The sequence below is a fragment of the Eschrichtius robustus genome, chromosome 5, assembly GCF_028021215.1.
Source record: "Eschrichtius robustus isolate mEscRob2 chromosome 5, mEscRob2.pri, whole genome shotgun sequence".
In the NCBI taxonomy this organism is placed as follows: Eukaryota; Metazoa; Chordata; class Mammalia; order Artiodactyla; family Eschrichtiidae; genus Eschrichtius; species Eschrichtius robustus.
Window position 1 is genome coordinate 122778664 of NC_090828.1, and position 20752 is coordinate 122799415.

The window sequence follows — 20752 nt, forward strand, 5'->3', positions numbered from 1 at the left end:
AAAAATGTTCCAGAATTGGATAGTGGTGATCGAGGTACTTATTTTTTTTAATATTTATTTGTTTGTTTGTTTATTTATATCTGCGTTGGGTCTTCATTGCCGTGCACAGGCTTTCTCTAGTTGCGGCGAGTGGGGGCTACTCTTCGTTGCGGTGCACAGACTTCTCATTGTGGTAGCTTCTCTTGTTGCGGAGCACGGGCTCTAGGCACGTGGGCTTCAGTAGTTGTGGCACGCGGGCTCAGTAGTTGTGACTCGCAGGCTCTAGAGTGCAGACTCAGTAGCTGTGGTGCACGGACCTAGTTGCTCCGCGGCATGTAGGATCCTCCCGGACCACGGCTTGAACCCGTGTCCCCTGCATTGGCAGGCAGACTCCTAACCACTGCGCCAGCAGGGAAGTCTCTGGGGCACATATTGAACATATTAAAAGCCACTGAATTTACACTTTAAAAGTGTGAACAGTAAAAGTGGTGTATGAATTTATATCTCAATAAAGCTGTTGTTTTTAAAAAACATATTAACAGTGAGACACTACTATGTGCATTCTATTAAAGTTATAAAGATGAAAAGATTTTATGATACTATTGATGGGAGTATAAATTGGGACCATCTTTTTACAGTGCAGCATAGTAACATCTATCATTTTAAAAAACATATACCTTAAACCCACCTGTTTCATTTCTAAAAATGTACCCTATAAACCCATCTAATATACATGCAGATGGGAGATGGGAGGATGGATGGATGGATGGATAGAGAGATGATTGATAGATGTAGATGTAGATACATATAGCTACACCTACATATATTTACATATTTGCACTCATACACACAGACTTACACCAAGTTATTAATTTTTATAACTGCATAAAAGCTAGAAACAGCCTATATGTCCATTATCAGAAGACCTTTAAAATATTTTCCAGTATGTCTACATAATAAAGAGTTGCTATGCAGCCTTTAAGCAGTATTTATTATTATTATTATTGTTATACATTGCTTATATAATTTTTAAAACTAAGTAAAATTAGGTATATATGTACTTTAATGATGTCTAAGACATGTTTTGGGGGACAGAATTTGAGTTGTGTATGTTATATGATCCTCTTCATGTGAATAGAAGAGAATATACAAATACGCATATATAGACATACAAAATATAGAAATGTATATTGAAGAAAAGGATAGGAGTTATTCCTGAAAATAGGATAGCATGGATGGGTGGATGGAGGGGAGGGAAGAGCCTTGATGAAAAAGAGATAGATTTTCTTTTCTACTTTTTACTATTTCATTAACTGGATTTATCGTAGTAACTAATTTACATGAAAATATTACAACATATTGAGAACACTTGTATTGTTACAGCTTTTTATGCAGATTGAAGCTCTCTTTCCACAAAAATTTGGAACATGGACTGACTATGCCAAAAGATACTGTAATGCACATGTCAGGTAAGACAAACTATTTTCTGTAAGTTTTAATCCTCACATATTTACCATGAACATTAAGCTCTGTTAGTTATTCTTTGTTCCAGTGTTTTTCAAGCTTGTGGTAGTTATGGAATAATTTGAAGTAAAATCTTGGGTGGATGACCCATATATAAAATAAGTAAAAGGAGTAGATAATGGCAGTTTGTCTTTCTTTATTTTTTACCTTTCAAGTATTTCATTTTTAAAATTATTTATTTTTATTGACTAGATGGATGTGCCCATTGCACAAAAATGAAAAGTAAGTGCCCATTCCACCTGTGTCTCCCAGTTAAACATTCTCTTCTGGAGAAGGAGTATCCTTCTGGAGATACTTTATGCATGAAAAAGCACATGTGGTTATGTGTGTATAATGTTATTTCATTTTATTTCTACATATATAGTATTGTAATGTACACACTGTTCTGCACTTTGCTGTCTTCACCTACTATGTATTGGAGATCCTTGCATATCAGTTACTAGAAGAGCTTTGACCTTCTTTTTAAATGCTGCATGTATTCTGTTCAGATGCCCTATAATTGATTTATGCAGTGTACTATTAATAGACATTTCTTTGTCATATATAGCTGTTGCATACAGTGCAGCAGTGAATATCCTTGCACGTGTTGAGAGGTAGTATATTATAGTGTCAAAGAGCATGTAAAACTAGAGCTAGACCACCTGTGTTTTATTTTCATATTCAATGCCTACCAGATGTTTCATTTTAGGAAAATAAGTTTACCTCTGTATCCCTTAATTTCTTCAGCTCTAAAAACAGAATAATTATTCCTTCCTCAGAGTTATTATGAGACTTAAATTAGCTTATACTTATAAAGGCTTGAACAGTGACTGGCACATAGTGAGCTCTCAATAATTTTTAGGTATTTTAATAGTTCATGTTATATACGTGGGAATAAATCTGTAAGATAAATTTATTAGAAATGGAATTGCTGGTAGAAAGGGCATTTGCATTTTTATATTTTTTAGACATTTGCAAATTATGCTCCACAAAACTTATACCGATTTATATTCCTGTCAGCAGTTAGATTGTCTCTTTCCCCACACCTTGCCAACATATTCAAATAGAAATTATTTTGTCTTGCCAGTGTGATTTGATAGTAGTTTTAATGCACATTAGTCTTCTTGCACATTACTAAATGCAGCTGAACATTTTTTTCATACGTGTAAGAGTCATTTGTACTTTTATCTGTCAGTTATCTGTGTTCTTTGCCTTTCATTCTACTAAGCTTATTGGGTTTTTTTCTTGTTGATGCACTGGAAATCTTTATATATTGTGAGCGTCAGGTCTTTATCTGTGATATGAGTCCCTCATCTTTTTTCTCAGTGTGTGTGTGTGTGTGTGTATCTGATTTTTTTCTTTCTACAGTTCCCTCAAATATCCCTATGTGGTTGTGATGTTCTGATGCCTTTTAAAGGGCTCTAAAGCACAGAGATATAAAGAATCCTTCCAAATTGTTTGTGTGAAGGCAGTTTAACATTGATACCAAAAATCAGACAAGATAGCACACACACAAAAAGAACCAAGGATCTTTTTCTACTTAAGACTATAAATGCAGAAATAGTCAATATTAGTATAAACCAGATACTCATTAAAGGGCCTAATATATTAACCATATGCAAATGGAATCTATATCAGGAATGCAGCCATAGTTTAATATTAGGAAATCTATTAATATATTTAGCCATGTTAATAATGAAAAGGAAAAGCTTCATTTCATTTTCCCCATTTATGCTGAGATAGAATTTAATAAAGTTCAGCATACATCTTTTTTTTTTTAATAAATGTATTTATTTATTTATTTTTGGCTGTGTTGGGTCTTCATTGCTTCATGTGGGCTTTCTCTAGTTGCAGCAAGCAGGGGCTACTCTTTGTTGCGGTGCGCGGGCTTCTCATTGTGGTGCCTTCTCTTGTTGCAGAGCACAGGCTCTAGGTACACGGGCTTCAGTAGTTGCGGTGGGTGGGCTCAATAGTTGCGGTGGGTGGGCTCAGTAGTTATGGCTTGTGGGCTCTAGAGCGTAGGCTCAGTAGTTGTGGCGCACAGGTTTAGTTGCTCCGTGGCATATGGGATCTTCCTGGACCAGGGCTCAGAACCCGTGTCCCTGCATTGGCAGGTGGATTCTTAACCACTGCGCCACCAGGGAAGTCCCCAGCATTCATCTTTGATTACAGTTTTTAATAATTTTAAGTTATTCATGTGTGATATTTATATACATATCAACACATCTAATATATACGTTTATGTATCTGTGTATGTGTTTTAATCGCAAAGCCACCATCACATGAAACACTAAAACCAAGGCAAGGGTGTTAATTGTCACGCACTTAACCTTTATTCTGCGGGCATTAGTTCAACTAGTTCAACTACTCAAAAGAAAAATAAGAGGTAAAAATTGGAAAGAAAAAGGCAAAATTATTACTATGTGCAGCCGATATTATTTATTTAGAAGACCCAAGACAATGAGCTAAAAAATGTTCAAAACCAAAGAGATTTCATTAAGGTGTCCTAGCACAAAGTTATCATTAAAAAGTCAGTTGTCTTCCTCTACACAAATAATAATAAATAGTTTTAGGATATAATACCAAATAGGTACAATGCTAGATATTGTTGGGGAGCCCTTAGTTATAATTCTTGCAGATTATAAATGTCAAAAGTTTGCCTACATGAAACAGATATATTATTATATTAATATATTTACATTTTGGGGACTAGCAAAACCTAACTGGTCAGAATACATTTCTTTTTTTTTTTTTTTCTGATTAGGACTTGTCACATGACATTAGAAGTGTTAGAAGTGTATACCTGTCCTTTTCTTGCTTATTAATGTAGACACTGTTTCAAGGAAAAGTTTATCTTTATGAAATGCTTTATGGTTAGAGAGATTGTGTTCTATTTCCTGTTTACGAGAGAAAGCCATTTCAAGATTATTATCATGCTTCTCAAGGCATTTTCTTTCAGATTCCATTTCAAAAGTTTTATGTTATTCCTTTACTTCTTTACCCTGAAAGCCCTATGGTTCCATAGACTCTGATTCAGATCAAGGCACTTCCTGGCATTTTAAGTTAGTCTGTGGAATGTTAAATTTTTTTCCATAATGTTTGGATTCTATGAAGTTGTCATTTTCACACTATAATTTTGCAGAAGCCAAATTATGGTTAGTTATTCAGTTCTAGACCCTTATTTTATACTTGAAATGTCATGACTATATTAAAAATAAAATTAAATGAAGTTTGAGCAAAAATGTAACTTTACCTTTGTAAAGTTTATTAAATACATAAGTGATGGTAAACAGAAGTATACTTACGTGAATGTGATTTTGAGATGAGAAGTCTAGGTGTAGGTAACCACCTACCTGGTTTGCTTTGAGAGGAACAAGAGAAAGTATTACTCAATCAGAGCATCTCATATCCAAGATTCCTTACATCATTCACTCTACCGGGTTATATTTAGAAGAAGCTATAAATACAAATATGACTTGGAGAAGACAGCACACTCAGTTTCAACCATTAGCACGTTAGAGCTAGAAAGACTTTACAATCACGCAGTCCCCCTCTGTCATTTTATAGGAACCTGGCAAGGTTAAATGGCTTGTCCTGTATGTGACTTCCTGTTACATTTTTTTCACTTTTCCTGGCAGTAAGAAAGACTTAGGCAAAGGCAACTTTAAAAAATGTTCTTTTACAGAGGAAAAAAAGGACACATAGATAGTCCAACAATGCATCCCATTATTAGCAGCCACCTCCCTGATGTCATGCTTCTAAAGGTTAAGAATATCTTTATAGTAATTTATCAAATTTTCTGAACTTTCTTTACAGCTGATATTTTGTGCCCATTCTACCTCTTAGGAGAAATAGTAGTCTAAATTTTTATTAGAGGGAAAATCCTGGGTGATAGTACATATAAAGGTATTTATAGTCATTCTCCAAAAGTGTTAATTAGTAGGTCATGTCACTTCAAGAAATGTCTTTTATGGAAGTGCACTGTACCTTGTCGTTAGCACTGTTGCATTTAATGTTCTCATCCATGGCTAAATAGAGGTCAGGTCTACTCCATTTGCAAATGGCTCAAATCTGAGAGAAATAGTTAATATACTGGATGGCAGAGATGAGTTTGAAAACTAACTAGATAAAAATTAATAGGGTAAATTCTGCACTTATGCTTAGAAAGTCTGCTTTGTGTGGAAGGGATTTGAGAAATCCTCTCACCTTTTATCAGTAGTTCAGTTCAAAAAGACTTCTGGTTTTAAATAATGGTAGGCTAAATTAAAGTCAAGTGTCTGTCATAACTGATAAAAATAAAGGAATATTAGGGCACACTAATCAAAGTAGCATCTAGAGGAAGGGATGGTTCTACTCTGCTCATTGATTAGACTGTCAGGAGTATGGTTTAATTTTGAATTAATCCATTCATTCAAAAAATATTTATAGGGTACCTGTTATATGCCCATGCCATGTGCTAGGCATCAGGTATGCATTAGAGAACAAGACTCAAGTGGTCCTAGCCTTCATTGAATTTTCTAGTCAAACACTAACCAGATAATTATAGTTGTGATGAGTGTCATAAAAGGGAAGCAAAGGATGTTATGGCAGAGTTTAATAGAGTGAACTAAAAGTGAGTCAGAGAGGACAGAAGAGGCATCCTGTGAGTAAGTGATATTTATTTGCATTCCAGGAAGAAGAATTTTCTGTGGTAAGGCTCAGAGCAAGAGAGACTGCTATGCCTTTGAGGAACTAGAAGAAGTTCAGTTCAGCTTGAATATTCTTGAGTGAATTGAAGAGAGGGTCTCAAGACAAGATGGAGTTAGGCAGGGGTCATATTATACAGGGTCTTGTTCTTCATCATAATAGCAGTAGGAAGGCACTGGAAGGTGTATTGTGTTGTTATTTTAGTTATCGCTATTGTGGGGGGGGGGTTTATTACACTAAAATATACTTGAGGAAGTTTATCATTTTAACCATTTTAAGTTTATAGTTCAGTGATATTAAGTACATTCACATTGTTGTGCAGCCATCACCGCCATCCATCTCTAGAACTTTAATGGGCACTGAAACTCTGTGCCCATTAAATAATAATTTCCCATCCCCCCACTGCATGCATGAAAAGACACGCATGATTATATTCACAAGTTTTATTTGTTATTTTTTAAGACAACATTTTCACATGGTTCAAAGTTCTAAAACGATAGAAACGTATATACTTTGAAAAAATCTTCCTTTCATCCCAGTTTCCCTCCCTTTAGGCAACTGTGTGTAGTTTTTAATCTTTCCACGTAAATTGTGTGCCTTTTCAAGCAAATTCCTACTTTTTTACTAGTTGTTATAAACATACACGTTGTTTTGTACTTTACTTATTTGTCCTTTCTTTGTATACCTAAATACCTTCAGCCTTTTTATGGCTTTATGATATTATTTACAATATCCATAGTTTCTGGGCTGGCAAGAAGTTGAGGGAGTTTGCATACTTTTATTTTCTCTAGGAAACTGGAAGAGTTTCAGAGAAATGGAAAAGTTGAGGGTTAAAAGTTTGATGAATGTTGACATGGTGTGAGATTTTGATGAATATTGACATGGTGTGAGATTTTGATGAATAGGGGAATGAGATAATGAGATTTGTGTGGTAGAATTGGTGCAGCACTGACTAACCAATTGAGATCAGCAATTCTAGATTTGTACAATTCTAGGTTTGTACACAGTCTTCTCTAAGGTATATTTCCCAGCAGCGTGGGTAGAGGCTTGGAAAAGGCTTACAGTTGGATCGATCCAAGATTTTTTTTTTTCACTAGCTTGCAATGCATGGACTGTGGGACAAGGGAAATTATACTATACTGATAAAAACAAAGGTAATGTATGGACTCGGAAATCAAAGTAAGGTGAGGAAGTATGTGAAGACAGGAAGGATATTGTGGATATGGTAAAAGTTGACTGAAAGGTCCTGATGAGATAGTAAAGCTACAGTGGGTGTGAGTGAACAAGAGGGCTAGGAGGATGGAGGTACTAAAGAGTGGAAGGTCTGAATTTACCAGGTAGAGCTCTTTTTCAGGATCGGTTATTGCTGTGGGAGTAGAATGATTGGAGTGGATTTTAGAATGTCACTGGAGACAAGGAGTACAAGGATCTGAAAGGGAACTAAAAGTCGCATTTTAAGAAACATGTTAACAAATGAAAACATATCTGGGAAAGGGTTACTGGAATAATGGGGGGATTTCATATTCAGCTCTACAAATGCCTAATATTATTGATTGCCTGCTATATTTAAGACATTATTTCAGAGCTGCCGGCAATACAAAGATGAGTAAGATGTAGTGCTTGATCTTAGGAAGCCTATAGGAATTTGAAAAAGAGAAGACCTAGAAGGAACAAGTCTTTAAATATTTAAAGATCTGTCATGTTTTAAAGGAATTAGACTTTTATCTTTGTGGTCTCAGAGAGTAACATTATTATCAAGGAATGAAACTTAATGGGGAGGTAGATTTTGGCTTAATATGAGAAATTGTAAAATATTCATATGTATATATGACAAGAAGACAATAAAATATATAACACCATACAATAAAAATGGAATGGAAAAATACCATAATCCAACTATACTAACAAGTAAATTGTTTTCATTTTTTTCTTTATTTCTACACTTGTCCATATATCTAATAATTTTTACATAGTTTTAAAGTTTAACATAGCCTACATGTGATGCTATCATCTACTGTTTTCACTTAGTATCATCTTGTCTCATGCTTTAACATTGTCTTTATAAGTTATTTTATTTATTTATTTATTTTTGGAGCTATACAGGGACAAAGTTTTTATATACTGTTAAAATGAAATTTGTATTAATCTTTACATCAACTATAACTCAATAAAAAATTTTTTTAAAAAACTTGAAAAACACTATAAACCTAGCGACAAATAAACCTGGCAGACATCTATTGAACGCTCCACACAACAAGAGTAGAATACACATTCTTCTCAAGTGCACACGTAAGGTTTTCCAGGATACACCATATGTTAGGCCATAAAACAAGTCTCAATAAATTTACAAGGATTAAAATCACAACAAGTGTGTTCTCCAGCCACAGTGGAATAAAATCAGAAACCAATTACAGAAAGAAATTTGGGGAATTCACAAATATATAGAAATTCAACATGTTCTTAAGTAATAAATGAGTCAAAGAAGAAATCACAGGGGAAATTAGAAAATACTTTGACATGAATGAAAATGAAAAGATAACATATCAAAACTTACGTGATTCAGCTATGAACACTGGGTGCATTTATCTTTTAAAATTAGAGTTTTTGTCTTTTCCTGATAAATGCCCAGGAGTGGGATTGCTGGATCATATGGTAACTCTATTTTTAGTTTTTTAAGCAATCTCAATACTGTTTTACATAGTGGCAGCACCAATTTACATTCCCACCAACAGTTTAGGAGGGTTCCCTTTTCTCCCCACCCTTTACCCTCCAGCATTTATTATTTGTAGACTTTTTGATGGACTAGGAATATTCTCTTTCCCCAGAGAGTAAATAATTCATGAAGGGTTGTTTCATGGAGCTATATTAGTTTTTTTAGGTAACAAAGTGAAAGATGAGAACATTTTAATGCAAAATACAAAATTTGAAACCCTCAAGTTAGGTTTTTATTGGTTTGTTTCTTTTTTTAATATTTTTTAATTTTTTTTGAATTTTATTTATTTTTTTTATACAGCAGGTTCTTATTAGTCATCCATTTTATACACATCAGTGTATACATGTCAATCCCAATCTCCCTATTTTATTTTTTTTTAAATCTCTGTTTTATTTTTTTAAATATTACTAATGTAAAGATAGTTTATTGCTTTTGTGAAAAGGATTCATACTTATTTTATCAAATCAAACAAAGAGAAAAGAATTTTAAAATAAGTACAAATTAACTGAGCTCTCACTGTCCAGAAGTAACCAGGACTAATTTATTATAGTAACTTTCCCTCTTGATAGCTTCTCTGCTTAGATAAATAAGGATAGGTAGATTGGTAGAAAGAGAGAGAGAGGCAGTTTTATATAAATTGGGCCATATTATGCATACTCTTCTGTAATATGCTTTTTCATTGAACACAAGTTTTAAGATGTCTTTTCTATATCAATAACTAAAATACATCTTTTTTACTGGCTACATGGTATGACATTTTATATATAAGATGCTATGCTATGTATTTTAGATGTATTATCTTTAATTCTTTAAACAATCCTACAAGATTGATGATAATATGTCCATTTTATAGATGAGTAAACTGAGACTTGAAAAGATTAAGTAACTTGTCCAAATCACAAAACTAAAAAGTGGAAGAGTAGTAATTTAAACACCCCATGTCATCACTTTTCTGTTATTCCTTTTTCAATATTTGAATTATTTGGTAATTCAGTATCTGTGTTTATATGATTGGCTAAATAAATAGAATAAATAAACTAAATAAATTAATATTGTTCTCTAATAAATCAAGTAGCTGACTCTTCCTTTCTTGGTCAACTTTTTATCTTTAATTATGCCCTTTTATTCCATCTTTTGGTTTTCTATATAGCTATCACTATTTTTTTTTCTTTTTTTACTCAAAGACTTCAACAGATCTGTCAACTTCCAAAAGGTCATAGAAGCTCATAAAATTATCTTCTTTTTTTCTTATTTCCTGGAGGCCTCCCTCCCACAGCCTCCTGTTCTGCTCCAATCTGGACTGGTTTTTCTTTAGGCATGGTGCAAAGCTGTCTTTCTGAATTTTCTTTTGCCATTCCATTCCTGGATTCAATGACTTTTGTTTCTTAGTTTATTTTCTGGTCTTCTTTTTAATATTTTATCATGGAAAAAATTCAATATATGTAAAAGTAGACAGAACAAAATAATGAGCCCCCCACGTACTCTTCATGAGCATCAACATTTGTCAACTTATGGCCAATCTTGTTTTAGCTATAATCTCATTTACCTCCACCATGCTGTATTATTTTGAAGCAAAGCCTAGACATCACATTTTATCTATAAAATGTTTCAGTAAATATATCTAGAGAGTAAGAACTCTTTTTTTAAAAAAAATTATTATACCATTATCATGCATAAAAAGATTAAAATTAATAATGATCCCTTAATAACATTAAAAACTCAGTGTTTCAATTCCCAGTTATCTTGTGAATATCATAATTTTACAGTTTTTTAACTTTTTTCCCCATTGTTTGAGTCAGTACTAAAATAAGGCTCACACATTACAAATGATAGATCTCTCTCTTAATCTAAGTCTCTCTTAGTCTCCAAGTTTCTCCTCTATTTCCTTGTTTATTTGGTTAATTTTAATTTGTTGAAGAAACTAAATTGTTACTGTAATCTGGATTTTGCTGCTTGCATCTCCATGGTGTTGTTTAACATGTTCCTCTGTCCTCTATATTTGATACAGAGATTTCAATTTTTTTAGCAATTCTACTTTTCTAAGGGTGTTGTGTTCTTCCATTAGAAGGCCCGTGATATCTAAGGACTCTCTTTTTGTCATGTTAGTAGCTGTCAACATTCAGTACATGATTTATTAAATCATTAGACATTGCAAAATGGTAATATTCTAATACTCTTTCTTCATTTATTACCTGACATGCCTCTATAAAGGAACCAACCGTGCCTCATCCACTATTTGGACACTCAGTGGTTCTGTTTGTTTACAAAAGGCAGGATAAATGCTTAGTTTTTCCTTTTTATTTATGAGTTTTAAAAATAAAAAGTTGTTTTGCTAGCATTCTCTAATGGTGTCCAGTGAGGGCTTTTATTTTTGAAATTAGTAAATTTAAGTCCTTTAACTTTGTTCTTTTCCAAGTTTGTTTTGGCTGTTCTGTGTCCCTTGCATTTTCATCGAAATTTTAGGATTAATGTGTTGATTTCTGCAAAGATGTCGTCTGGAATTTTGATAGAGATTGCATAGAATCTATAGATCATTTTGGGGAGTTTTGCCACTTTAATAATATTAAAGCCTTCCAACCTGCGAACAGAGATTTGTTTCCATTTATTTAATTTTTAAATTGATTTCTATGGTGTTATGTACTTTTCAGTGTATGATTCATAACATTTATTTTATTTTGTTTTTTTCATACACTAGCAGGTTGAAGAAATTCCCTTCTAATCCTAGTCTCTTGAGTGCTTGAGAGGTTTTATTTTTAACTCATATTTTTTCAATCCATTTTATTTATTATCTTTATTGATGGTCAGATTGTCCCACCTTTGACAAAAGGGACTGTCTTCAGTATGGTACTTTTGACAGAACCCTACTACCCTTTTTTTTTTTTTTAGTCATTCATCAAAATAGGTTTATTGAGAGCATATAATATAATGGTATCTGGAGAAAATAAGGTTTTTTTATGTCTGAACATACTTGGGTAGAGATAAATCTTTAACAATAGGGATGAAACTAAATCCGTAAAAGGAATATCATCTTACGCCAAAGCCACCTCCTTAATTAGAAGTTATACTTTTTTCTTATATGCATGGTTATTACCAATCTTCATGGGGAAATGATTACTTTTTTTTTTTTTTTTTAACATGGATGACCACAACAAAAGCAACAATGATTGCAATTACCAAACATGAAACACACTCATACTATGTCATAATATTGACATTCAGTCCAGTAATCCTCCACTGTAGCAGCTCCTTTACTTTGCAGTGAAAATTGATTTGTATATTCTTTGCCTCTGAGTCCTTGTGGGATTTTTTTTTTTTTAAATTCAGACAGAAAGTCACAAAAATTATACTCATCCTCATCAGTTCACTCAGTCCCATGTAATTAATTTTTTTTTTCATCTTGATCTTTTGTTAGCACTTTTATGAGTTCATCAGTTTTTCATTAGAGTTCTGAAAATGCTTATTCATTCAGTTCAGCAGTACAGTCAGTTACCAGAAACCTGTACTTGTCAGAGTCTTTTCCATGAATTTCTTGAAGATGAAACCCTTTTATAGGAACATATTTGCAAAATCATCAGAGTACACCCAGAACTGTCTGTAAATGACAAAAGACTTAAAAATGACCACGGTTAAAGATTTGATGAAAGTTCATAATAATGCAGTTGACAAGAAAATTAGTTATTTCTGAGATATACATTTTAAAGTAATAACTAGGATTATTACTTATAACATTATACCAGAACATATAAGATTTTTAGAAATTTCATGTAATGTCTGAAACATTTATATTAACATATTTCCATACATATTTCCATACAAATACAAATATAAGATTTTTAGAAATTTCATGTAATGTCTGAAACATTTATATTAACATATTTCCATACATATTTCCATACAAATACAAATATAAGATTTTTAGAAATTTCATGTAATGTCTGAAACATTTATATTAACATATTTCCATACAAATAACCCAATGAAAGTTTAGTATTAGTTGTTTTGTTTGTTTTTTTATACTGCAGGTTCTTATTAGGCATCAGTTTTATACACATCAGTGTATACATGTCAATCCCAATCGCCCAATTCAGCACACCACCATTCCCATCTCACCGCAGTTTTCCCCCCTTGGTGTCCAGATGTCCATTCTCTACATCTGTGTCTCAACTTCTGCCCTGCAAACTGGCTCATCTGTACCATTTTTCTAGGTTCCACATACATGCATTAATATACGATATTTGTTTTTCTCTTTCTGACTGACTTCACTCTGTATGACAGTCTCTAGATCCATCCACGTCTCAACAAATGACTCAATTTCGTTCCTTTTTATGGCTGAGTAATATTCCATTGTATATATGTACCACAACTTCTTTATCCATTCGTCTGTTGATGGGCATTGAGGTTGCTTCCATGACCTGGCTATTGTAAATAGTGCTGCAATGAACATTCGGGTGCATGTGTCTTTTTGAATTACGGTTTTCTCTGGGTATATGCCCAGTAGTGGGATTGCTGGGTCATATGGTAATTCGATTTTTAGTTTTTTAAGGAACCTCCATATTGTTCTCCATAGTGGCTGTATCAATTTACATTCCCACCAACAGTGCAAGAGGTTTCCCTTTTCTCCACACCCTCTCCAGCATTTGTTGTTTGTAGATTTTCTGATGATGCCCATTCTAACAGGAGTGAGGTGATACCTCATGGTAGTTTTGATTTGCATTTCTCTAATAATTAGTGATGTTGAGCATCTTTTCATGTGCTTCGTGGCCATCTGTATGTCTTCTTTCGAGAAATGTCTATTTAGGTCTTCTGCCCATTTTTGGTTTGGGGTGTTTGTTTCTTTGATATTGAGCTGCATGAGCTGTTTATATATTTTGGAGATTAATCCTTTGTCTGTTGATTCATTTGCAAATATTTTCTCCCATTCTGAGGGTTGTCTTTTCGTCCCGTTTATGGTTTCCTTTGCTGTGCAAAAGCTTTGAAGTTTCATTAGGTCCCACTTGTTTATTTTTGTTTTTATTTCCATTACTCTAGGAGGTGGATCAAAAAAGATCTTGCTGTGATTTATGTCAAAGAGTGTTCTTCCTATGTTTTCCTCTAAGAGTTTTATAGTGTCCAGTCTTACATTTAGGTCTCTAATCCATTTTGAGTTTATTTTTGTGTATGGTGTTAGGGAGTATTCTAATTTCATTCTTTTACATGTAGCTGTCCAGTTTTCCCAGCACCACTTATTGAAGAGACTGTCTTTTCTCCATTGTATATCTTTGCCTCCTTTGTCATAGATTAGTTGACCATAGGTGCGTGGGTTAATCTCTGGGCTTTCTATCTTGTTCCATTGATCTATGTTTCTGTTTTTGTGCCAGTACCATATTGTCTTGATTACTGTAGCTTTGTAGTATAGTCTGAAGTCAGGGAGTCTGATTCCTCCAGCTCCATTTTTTTGCCTCAAGACTGCTTTGGCTATTCGGGGTCTTTTGTGTCTCCATACAAATTTTAAGATGATTTGTTCTAGCTCCGTAAAAAATGCCATTGGTAATTTGATAGGGATTGCATTGAATCTGTAGATTGCTTTGGGTAGTATACTCATTTTCACAATGTTGATTCTTCCAATCCAAGAACATGGTATATCTCTCCATCTGTTGGTATCATCTTTAATTTCTTTCATCAGTGTCTTATAGTTTTCTGCATACAGGTCTTTTGTCTCCCTAGGTAGGTTTATTCCTAGGTATTTTATTCTTTTTGTCGCAATGGTAAATGGGAGTGTTTCCATAATTTCTCTTTCAGAGTTTTCATCATTAGTGTATAGGAATGCAAGAGATTTCTGTGCATTAATTTTGTATCCTGCAACGTTACCATATTCATTAATTAGCTCTAGCAGTTTTCTGGTGGCAGTTTTAGGATTCTCTATGTATAGTATCATGTCATCCGCAAACAGTGACAGTTTTACTTCTTCTTTTCCAATTTGTATTCCTTTCATTTCTTTTTCTTCTCTGATTGCCGTGGCTAGGACTTCCAGAACTATGTTGAATAATAGTGGTGAGAGTGGACATCCTTGTCTCGTTCCTGATCTTAGAGGAAATGCTTTCAGTTTTTCACCATTGAGAATGATGTTTGCTGTGGGTTTGTCATATATGGCCTTTATTATGTTGAGGTAGGTTCCCTCTATGCCCACTTTCTGGAGAGTTTTTATCAGAAATGGGTGTTGAATTTTGTCAAAAGCTTTTTCTGCATCTATTGAGATGATCATATGGTTTTTATTCTTCAATTTGTTAATATGGTGTATCACATTGATTGATTTGCGTATATTGAAGAATCCTTGCATCCCTGGGATAAATCCCACTTGATCGTGGTGTATGATCCTTTTAATGTGTTGTTGGATTCTGTTTGCTAGTATTTTGTTGAGGATTTTTGCATCTATATTGATCAGTGATATTGGTCTGTAATTTTCTTTTTTTGTAGTGTCTTTGTCTGGTTTTGGGATCAGGGTGATGGTGGCCTCATAGAATGAGTTTGGGAGTGTTCCTTCCTCTGCAATTTTTTGGAAGAGTTTGAGAAGGATAGGTGTTAGCTCTTCTGTAACTGTTCGGTAGAATTCACCTGTGAAGCCATCTGGTCCTGGACTTTTGTTTGTTGGAAGATTTTTAATCACAGTTTCAATTTCATTACTTGTGATTGGTCTGTTCATATTTTCTGTTTCTTCCTGGTTCAGTCTTGGAAGGTTATACCTTTCTAAGAATTTGTCCATTTCTTCCAGGTTGTCCATTTTATTGGCATAGAGTTGCTTGTAGTAGTCTCTTAGGATGCTTTGTATTTCTGCAGTGTCTGTTGTAACTTCTCCTTTTTCATTTCTGATTTTATTGATTTGAGTCCTCTCCCTCTTTTTCTTGATGAGTCTGGCTAATGGCTTATCAATTTTGTTTATCTTCTCAAATAACCAACTTTTAGTTTTATTGATCTTTGCTATTGTTTCCTTTGTTTCTATTTCATTTATTTCCGCTCTGATCTTTATGATTTCTTTCCTTCTGCTAACTTTGGGTTTTGTTTGTTCTTCTTTCTCTAGTTTCTTTAGGTGTAAGGTTAGATTGTTTACTTGAGATTTTTCTTGTTTCTTTAGGTAGGCTTGTATAGCTATAAATTTCCCTCTTAGAACCGCTTTTGCTGCATCCCATAGGTTTTGGGTCATCGTGTTTTCATTGTCATTTGTCTCTAGGTATTGTTTGATTTCCTCTTTGATTTCTTCAGTGATCTCTTGGTTATTTAGTAACGTATTGTTTAGCCTCCATGTGTTTGTCCTTTTTACGTTTTTTTCCCTGTAATTCATTTCTAATCTCATAGCGTTGTGGTCAGAAAAGATGCTTGATATGATTTCAATTTTCTTAAATGTACTGAGGCTTGATTTGTGACCCAAGATGTGATCTATCCTGGAGAATGTTCCGTGCGCACTTGAGAAGTACGTGTAATCTGCTGTTTTTGGATGGAATGTCCTATATATATCAATTAAATCTATCTTGTCTATTGTGTCATTTAAAGCTTCTGTTTCCTTATTTATTTTCATTTTGGATGACCTGTCCATTGGTGTAAGTGAGGTGTTAAAGTCCCCCACTATTATTGTGTTACTGTCGATTTCCTCTTTTATAGCTGTTAGCAGTTGCCTTATGTATTGAGGTGCTCCTATGTTGGGTGCATACATATTTATAATTGTTATATCTTCTTCTTGGATTGATCCCTGGATCATTATGTAGTGTCCTTCCTTGTCTCTTGTAACATTCTTTATTTTAAAGTCTATTTTATCTGATATGAGTATAGCTACTCCAGCTTTCTTTGATTTCCATTTGCATGGAATATCTTTTTCCATCCCCTCACTTTCAGTCTGTATGTGTCCCTAGGTCTAAAGTGGGTCTCTTGTAGACAGCATATATATGGGTCTTGTTTTTGTATCCATTCAGCCAGTCTATGTCTTTTGGTTGGGGCATTTAATCCATTCACGTTTAAGGTAATTATCGATATGTATGTTCCTATGACCATTTTCTTAATTGTTTTGGGTTTGTTTTTGTAGGCCCTTTTCTTCTCTTGTGTTTCCCACTTAGAGAAGTTCCTTTAGCATTTGTTGTAGACCTGGTTTGGTGGTGCTGAATTCTCTTAGCTTTTGCTTGTCTGTAAAGCTTTTGATTTCTCCATCAAATCTAAATGAGATCCTTGCCGGGTAGAGTAATCTTGGTTGTAGGTTCTTCCCTTTCATCACTTTAAGTATATCATGCCACTCCCTTCTGGCTTGCAGAGTTTCTGCTGAGAAATCAGCTGTTAACCTTATGGGAGTTCCCTTGTATGTTATTTGTCGTTTTTCCCTTGCTGCTTTCAATAATTTTTCTTTGCCTTTAATTTTTGCCACTTTGATTACTATGTGTCTCGGTGTGTTTCTCCTTGGGTTTATTCTGTATGGGACTCTCTGCGCTTCCTGGACTTGGGTGGCTATTTCCTTTCCCATGTTAGGGAAGTTTTCGACTATAATCTCTTCAAATATTTTCTCTGGTCCTTTCTCTCTCTCTTCTCCTTCTGGGACCCCTATAATGCGAATGTTGTTGCGTTTAATGTTGTCCCAGAGGTCTCTTAGGCTGTCTTCATTTCTTTTCATTCTTTTTTCTTTAGTCTGTTCCGCAGCAGTGAATTCCACCATTCTGTCTTCCAGGTCACTTATCCGTTCTTCTGCCTCAGTTATTCTGCTATTGATTCCTTCTAGTGTAGTTTTCACTTCAGTTATTGTATTGGTCATCTCTGTTTGTTTGTTCTTTAATTCTTCTAGGTCTTTGTTAATCATTTCTTGCATCTTCTCAATCTTTGCCTCCATTCTTATTCCGAGGTCCTGGATCATCTTCACTATCATTATTCTGAATTCTTTTCCTGGAAGGTTGCCTATCTTCACTTCATTTAGTTGTTTTTCTGGGGTTTTTTCTTGTTCCTTCATCTGGTACATAGCCCTCTGCCTTTTCATCTTCTCTATCTTTCTGTAACTGTCAACCCTACTAGTCTTGAATTGCTTCCTTGCCATCTGATATGACCAGATGTTACAGGGTCACATTGTACATTTTTTTTCCTTTGTTCCTCTTAGCATATTTCCTGGTTTTTTCTGAACACATAACCCTGAATTGTTTCCTAAGAAACGTGCATAGAAAGTACATTTTTTGAATCTTTATATGTTTGCTTATAGATAATCTCTTGATTTTTACATTGGTTGGGTATAGATTTTTGTTTTAGAAATCATTTTTCCTCAGGAATTTGAAGCATTTCTCCATTGTCTCTAATAACCATGGTTGCCATTAAGAATCATAGTGCCATTCTGACTTTTGATCCTTTCCATGTTTCATATATTTGTCTTTCCCCCTATTCTGGAAGCTTGTAAGATTATCCTTTACCCTGTTACTGTTTAATTTCATAAATATGTGCCTAGGTTTGTGTCCTTTTTTTCAAATAATGGACACTAATTGGTCCCTTTAATCTCAAAACTTGAGTGCTTATGTCTGGGAATTATTCATTTTAACTTTTTCTTTCCCTTTCCTTCAATGTTTCTTTCTGGAACTCCTATTATTTATGTAATATTTGTCCTTTAACTTTCTTATTTTTATTTTTTGTTTTACTTTTTGAGAGATTTCCTCCTTTTTCACATGGTTCTTCTGTTGAATTTTTGTTTTAGCTAAAGAAAATAGCTAAACTATTATGAATTGTTAACCATCCTTTCTTACTCTTTCTACCCTTATTCCCTGTAGTCTCGTAACCTCCTCTTTTTGGATGCTTGTTGTTGCTGGGTGGGTTTTCGGTATTACTTTGTTTTATTTTTTATTTTAAAGTTTTCTTCTGTTTGCTGCATTTTATGTTTACTCTGAATTTTTTTTTGGTATTGTTTTGGTCTTCATTGTTCATATTGGAGGCTTTCCTCAATATCTTAATGGCCATTCATATTTAAAACTGAAAATGTTAAAAAGCTCATTAGAAGAGCTTTTTGACTAGAAAAGGATGAGCTTTTCATTGGGGAATCCCCAAATGTCATTATGTGGAGGTCATCTTTCTGACCTTTTAAATTTTTAAAAGAAAAAAAAGAATTGTCCATTCTTCTGCTGTGAGTGTTATGGAGGTTTAAACCTGGCTACCATGTTTTTGGCATGAACCAGGGAAGGAGAATAATGTTCTCAATGCTTAGTATGTAGGCTTTATCTCAATCTCTCTGGTTTCCACATGGCACCTTTCCCCCATCTTCTACTGTTCTTGGTTTCCCTAGGTTAAACTTTGGTTCGATTTCTCTTGTAGAATAAAACTATAATCTCATGGTGGGGGATAGTAACAGGGTGGCATGGGATGGGGAGAGAATCAGGGCATGTCACCATGCCTTGTAGTCTTTCAACCAATGTCCCCATTTTTAGCTATCGTGTCACACTTAATCCCCACCTTCTAAGGTACCTGATCTTTTTAATTCCTGAGACATTCTGGGATTTTGTGGACACCCCTCTTTAGGTCCTTGGTATTCAGCTTTCTCTGTTTCATTAGCTTCTTCACTTTATTTTCTGCTTCTGGAAGTATGTTCACATTGTTTGCTGTTGTTTCCTTTTCATTCTGTTTGTCCTGGTGGGTTAATGTATCTTTATGTCTTTGTACTCATTTTGATTGAGTATAACTATTTGTGTTCAGTTCACCATGTTTTAACCAGGACATCTCCTCTACTTACTCTCCCTTTTCTAAAAATTGCTTGAAATCCTCATCTTCTGTTTCTCTCTCTCTTATTCTCTTTGTTCTTACTATGTAATACCTTTTATTTTTATTTTTTTTAATGTATTTATTAATTAATTTATTTTTGGCTGCATTGGGTCTTCATTGCTGCACACAAGCTTTCTCTAGTTGCAGCGAGCAGGGGATGCTCTTCGTTGCGGTGCACGGGCTTCTCATTGCTGTGGCTTCTCTTGTTACAGAGCACGGGATCTAGGCACGCAGACTCAGTAGTTGTGGCACGCAGGCTCAGTAGTTGTGGCTCGCGGGCTCTAGAGCACAGGCTCTGTAGTTGTGGCACACGGGCTTAGTTGCTCCGCGGCATGTGGGATCTTCCCGGACCAGGGCTCAAACCTGTGTCTCCTGCATTGGCAGGCGGATTCTTAACCACTGTGCCACCAGGAAAGCCCCTGTAATACCTTTTAAGTTCCTTTCCTTTCATGTTAGAAGGGTTTTCATAGAACCAAGTAATAAATATGATTAATTTGCCACATTTAACCACATGTACCTTTCCAAACTCTGGTTGTTGCTTCAGCTTTTGCTTGCTAAAGAATTGCTCTTCTCAAGAACTGTGGGGTGTATTCATTAGTCAGTTCATCCATTTATTCATTAATTCATAAGCTACTTATTATATGTTAGGCACAATGCTAGGTGCTAGGAATGCAAAGATGAATAAGACATGGTCCTTGCCATTAAGGAGCTTACACTCTGGGTATTCATGATTCTAATCTCAGATTTTCATGGTGTTTCTAAGGTACATTAAAATTTTGAGTTATTTTGTGACATAATATATTTTCATAGATCCAGGGAGATTTTTAACTTGCTCCCAAATTTATCTAAGTAGCCAGAAAAATAGTTCTTGGATTCATATGTTTGTTTATCTCTGTAATTCTAGAAGTACTTTATTTAGGTGAGTAGTTTGCCTCAGTTTATTCACCTGTTTTTGGTCCTGACCACAATTACTTTGATGATTCAAATGCACCTTTTTTTTTTTAAATGGGTGCAAAGTAGTATCTCATTGTGATTTTAAAAAAATATTTATTTATTGGGGCTTCCCTGGTGGTGCAGTGTTAAGAATCTGCCTGCCAATGCAAAGGATACGGGTTCGAGCCCCGGTCCGGGAAG

General features: G+C 34.5%; 1 protein-coding gene across 6 annotated transcripts in view; it reads left to right on the forward strand.

Moving 5' to 3' along the window:
* The window catches only part of ZRANB3 (zinc finger RANBP2-type containing 3), a 280181-nt gene that overhangs the window by 149314 nt on the left and 110115 nt on the right, over window positions 1-20752 (forward strand). For all 6 annotated transcript variants that reach the window (XM_068545216.1, XM_068545215.1, XM_068545218.1 and 3 more), the window contains one exon: window positions 1363-1448. In XM_068545216.1, the coding sequence (XP_068401317.1) occupies window positions 1363-1448 (86 nt within the window). The remainder of the gene's footprint in view (window positions 1-1362; window positions 1449-20752) is intronic.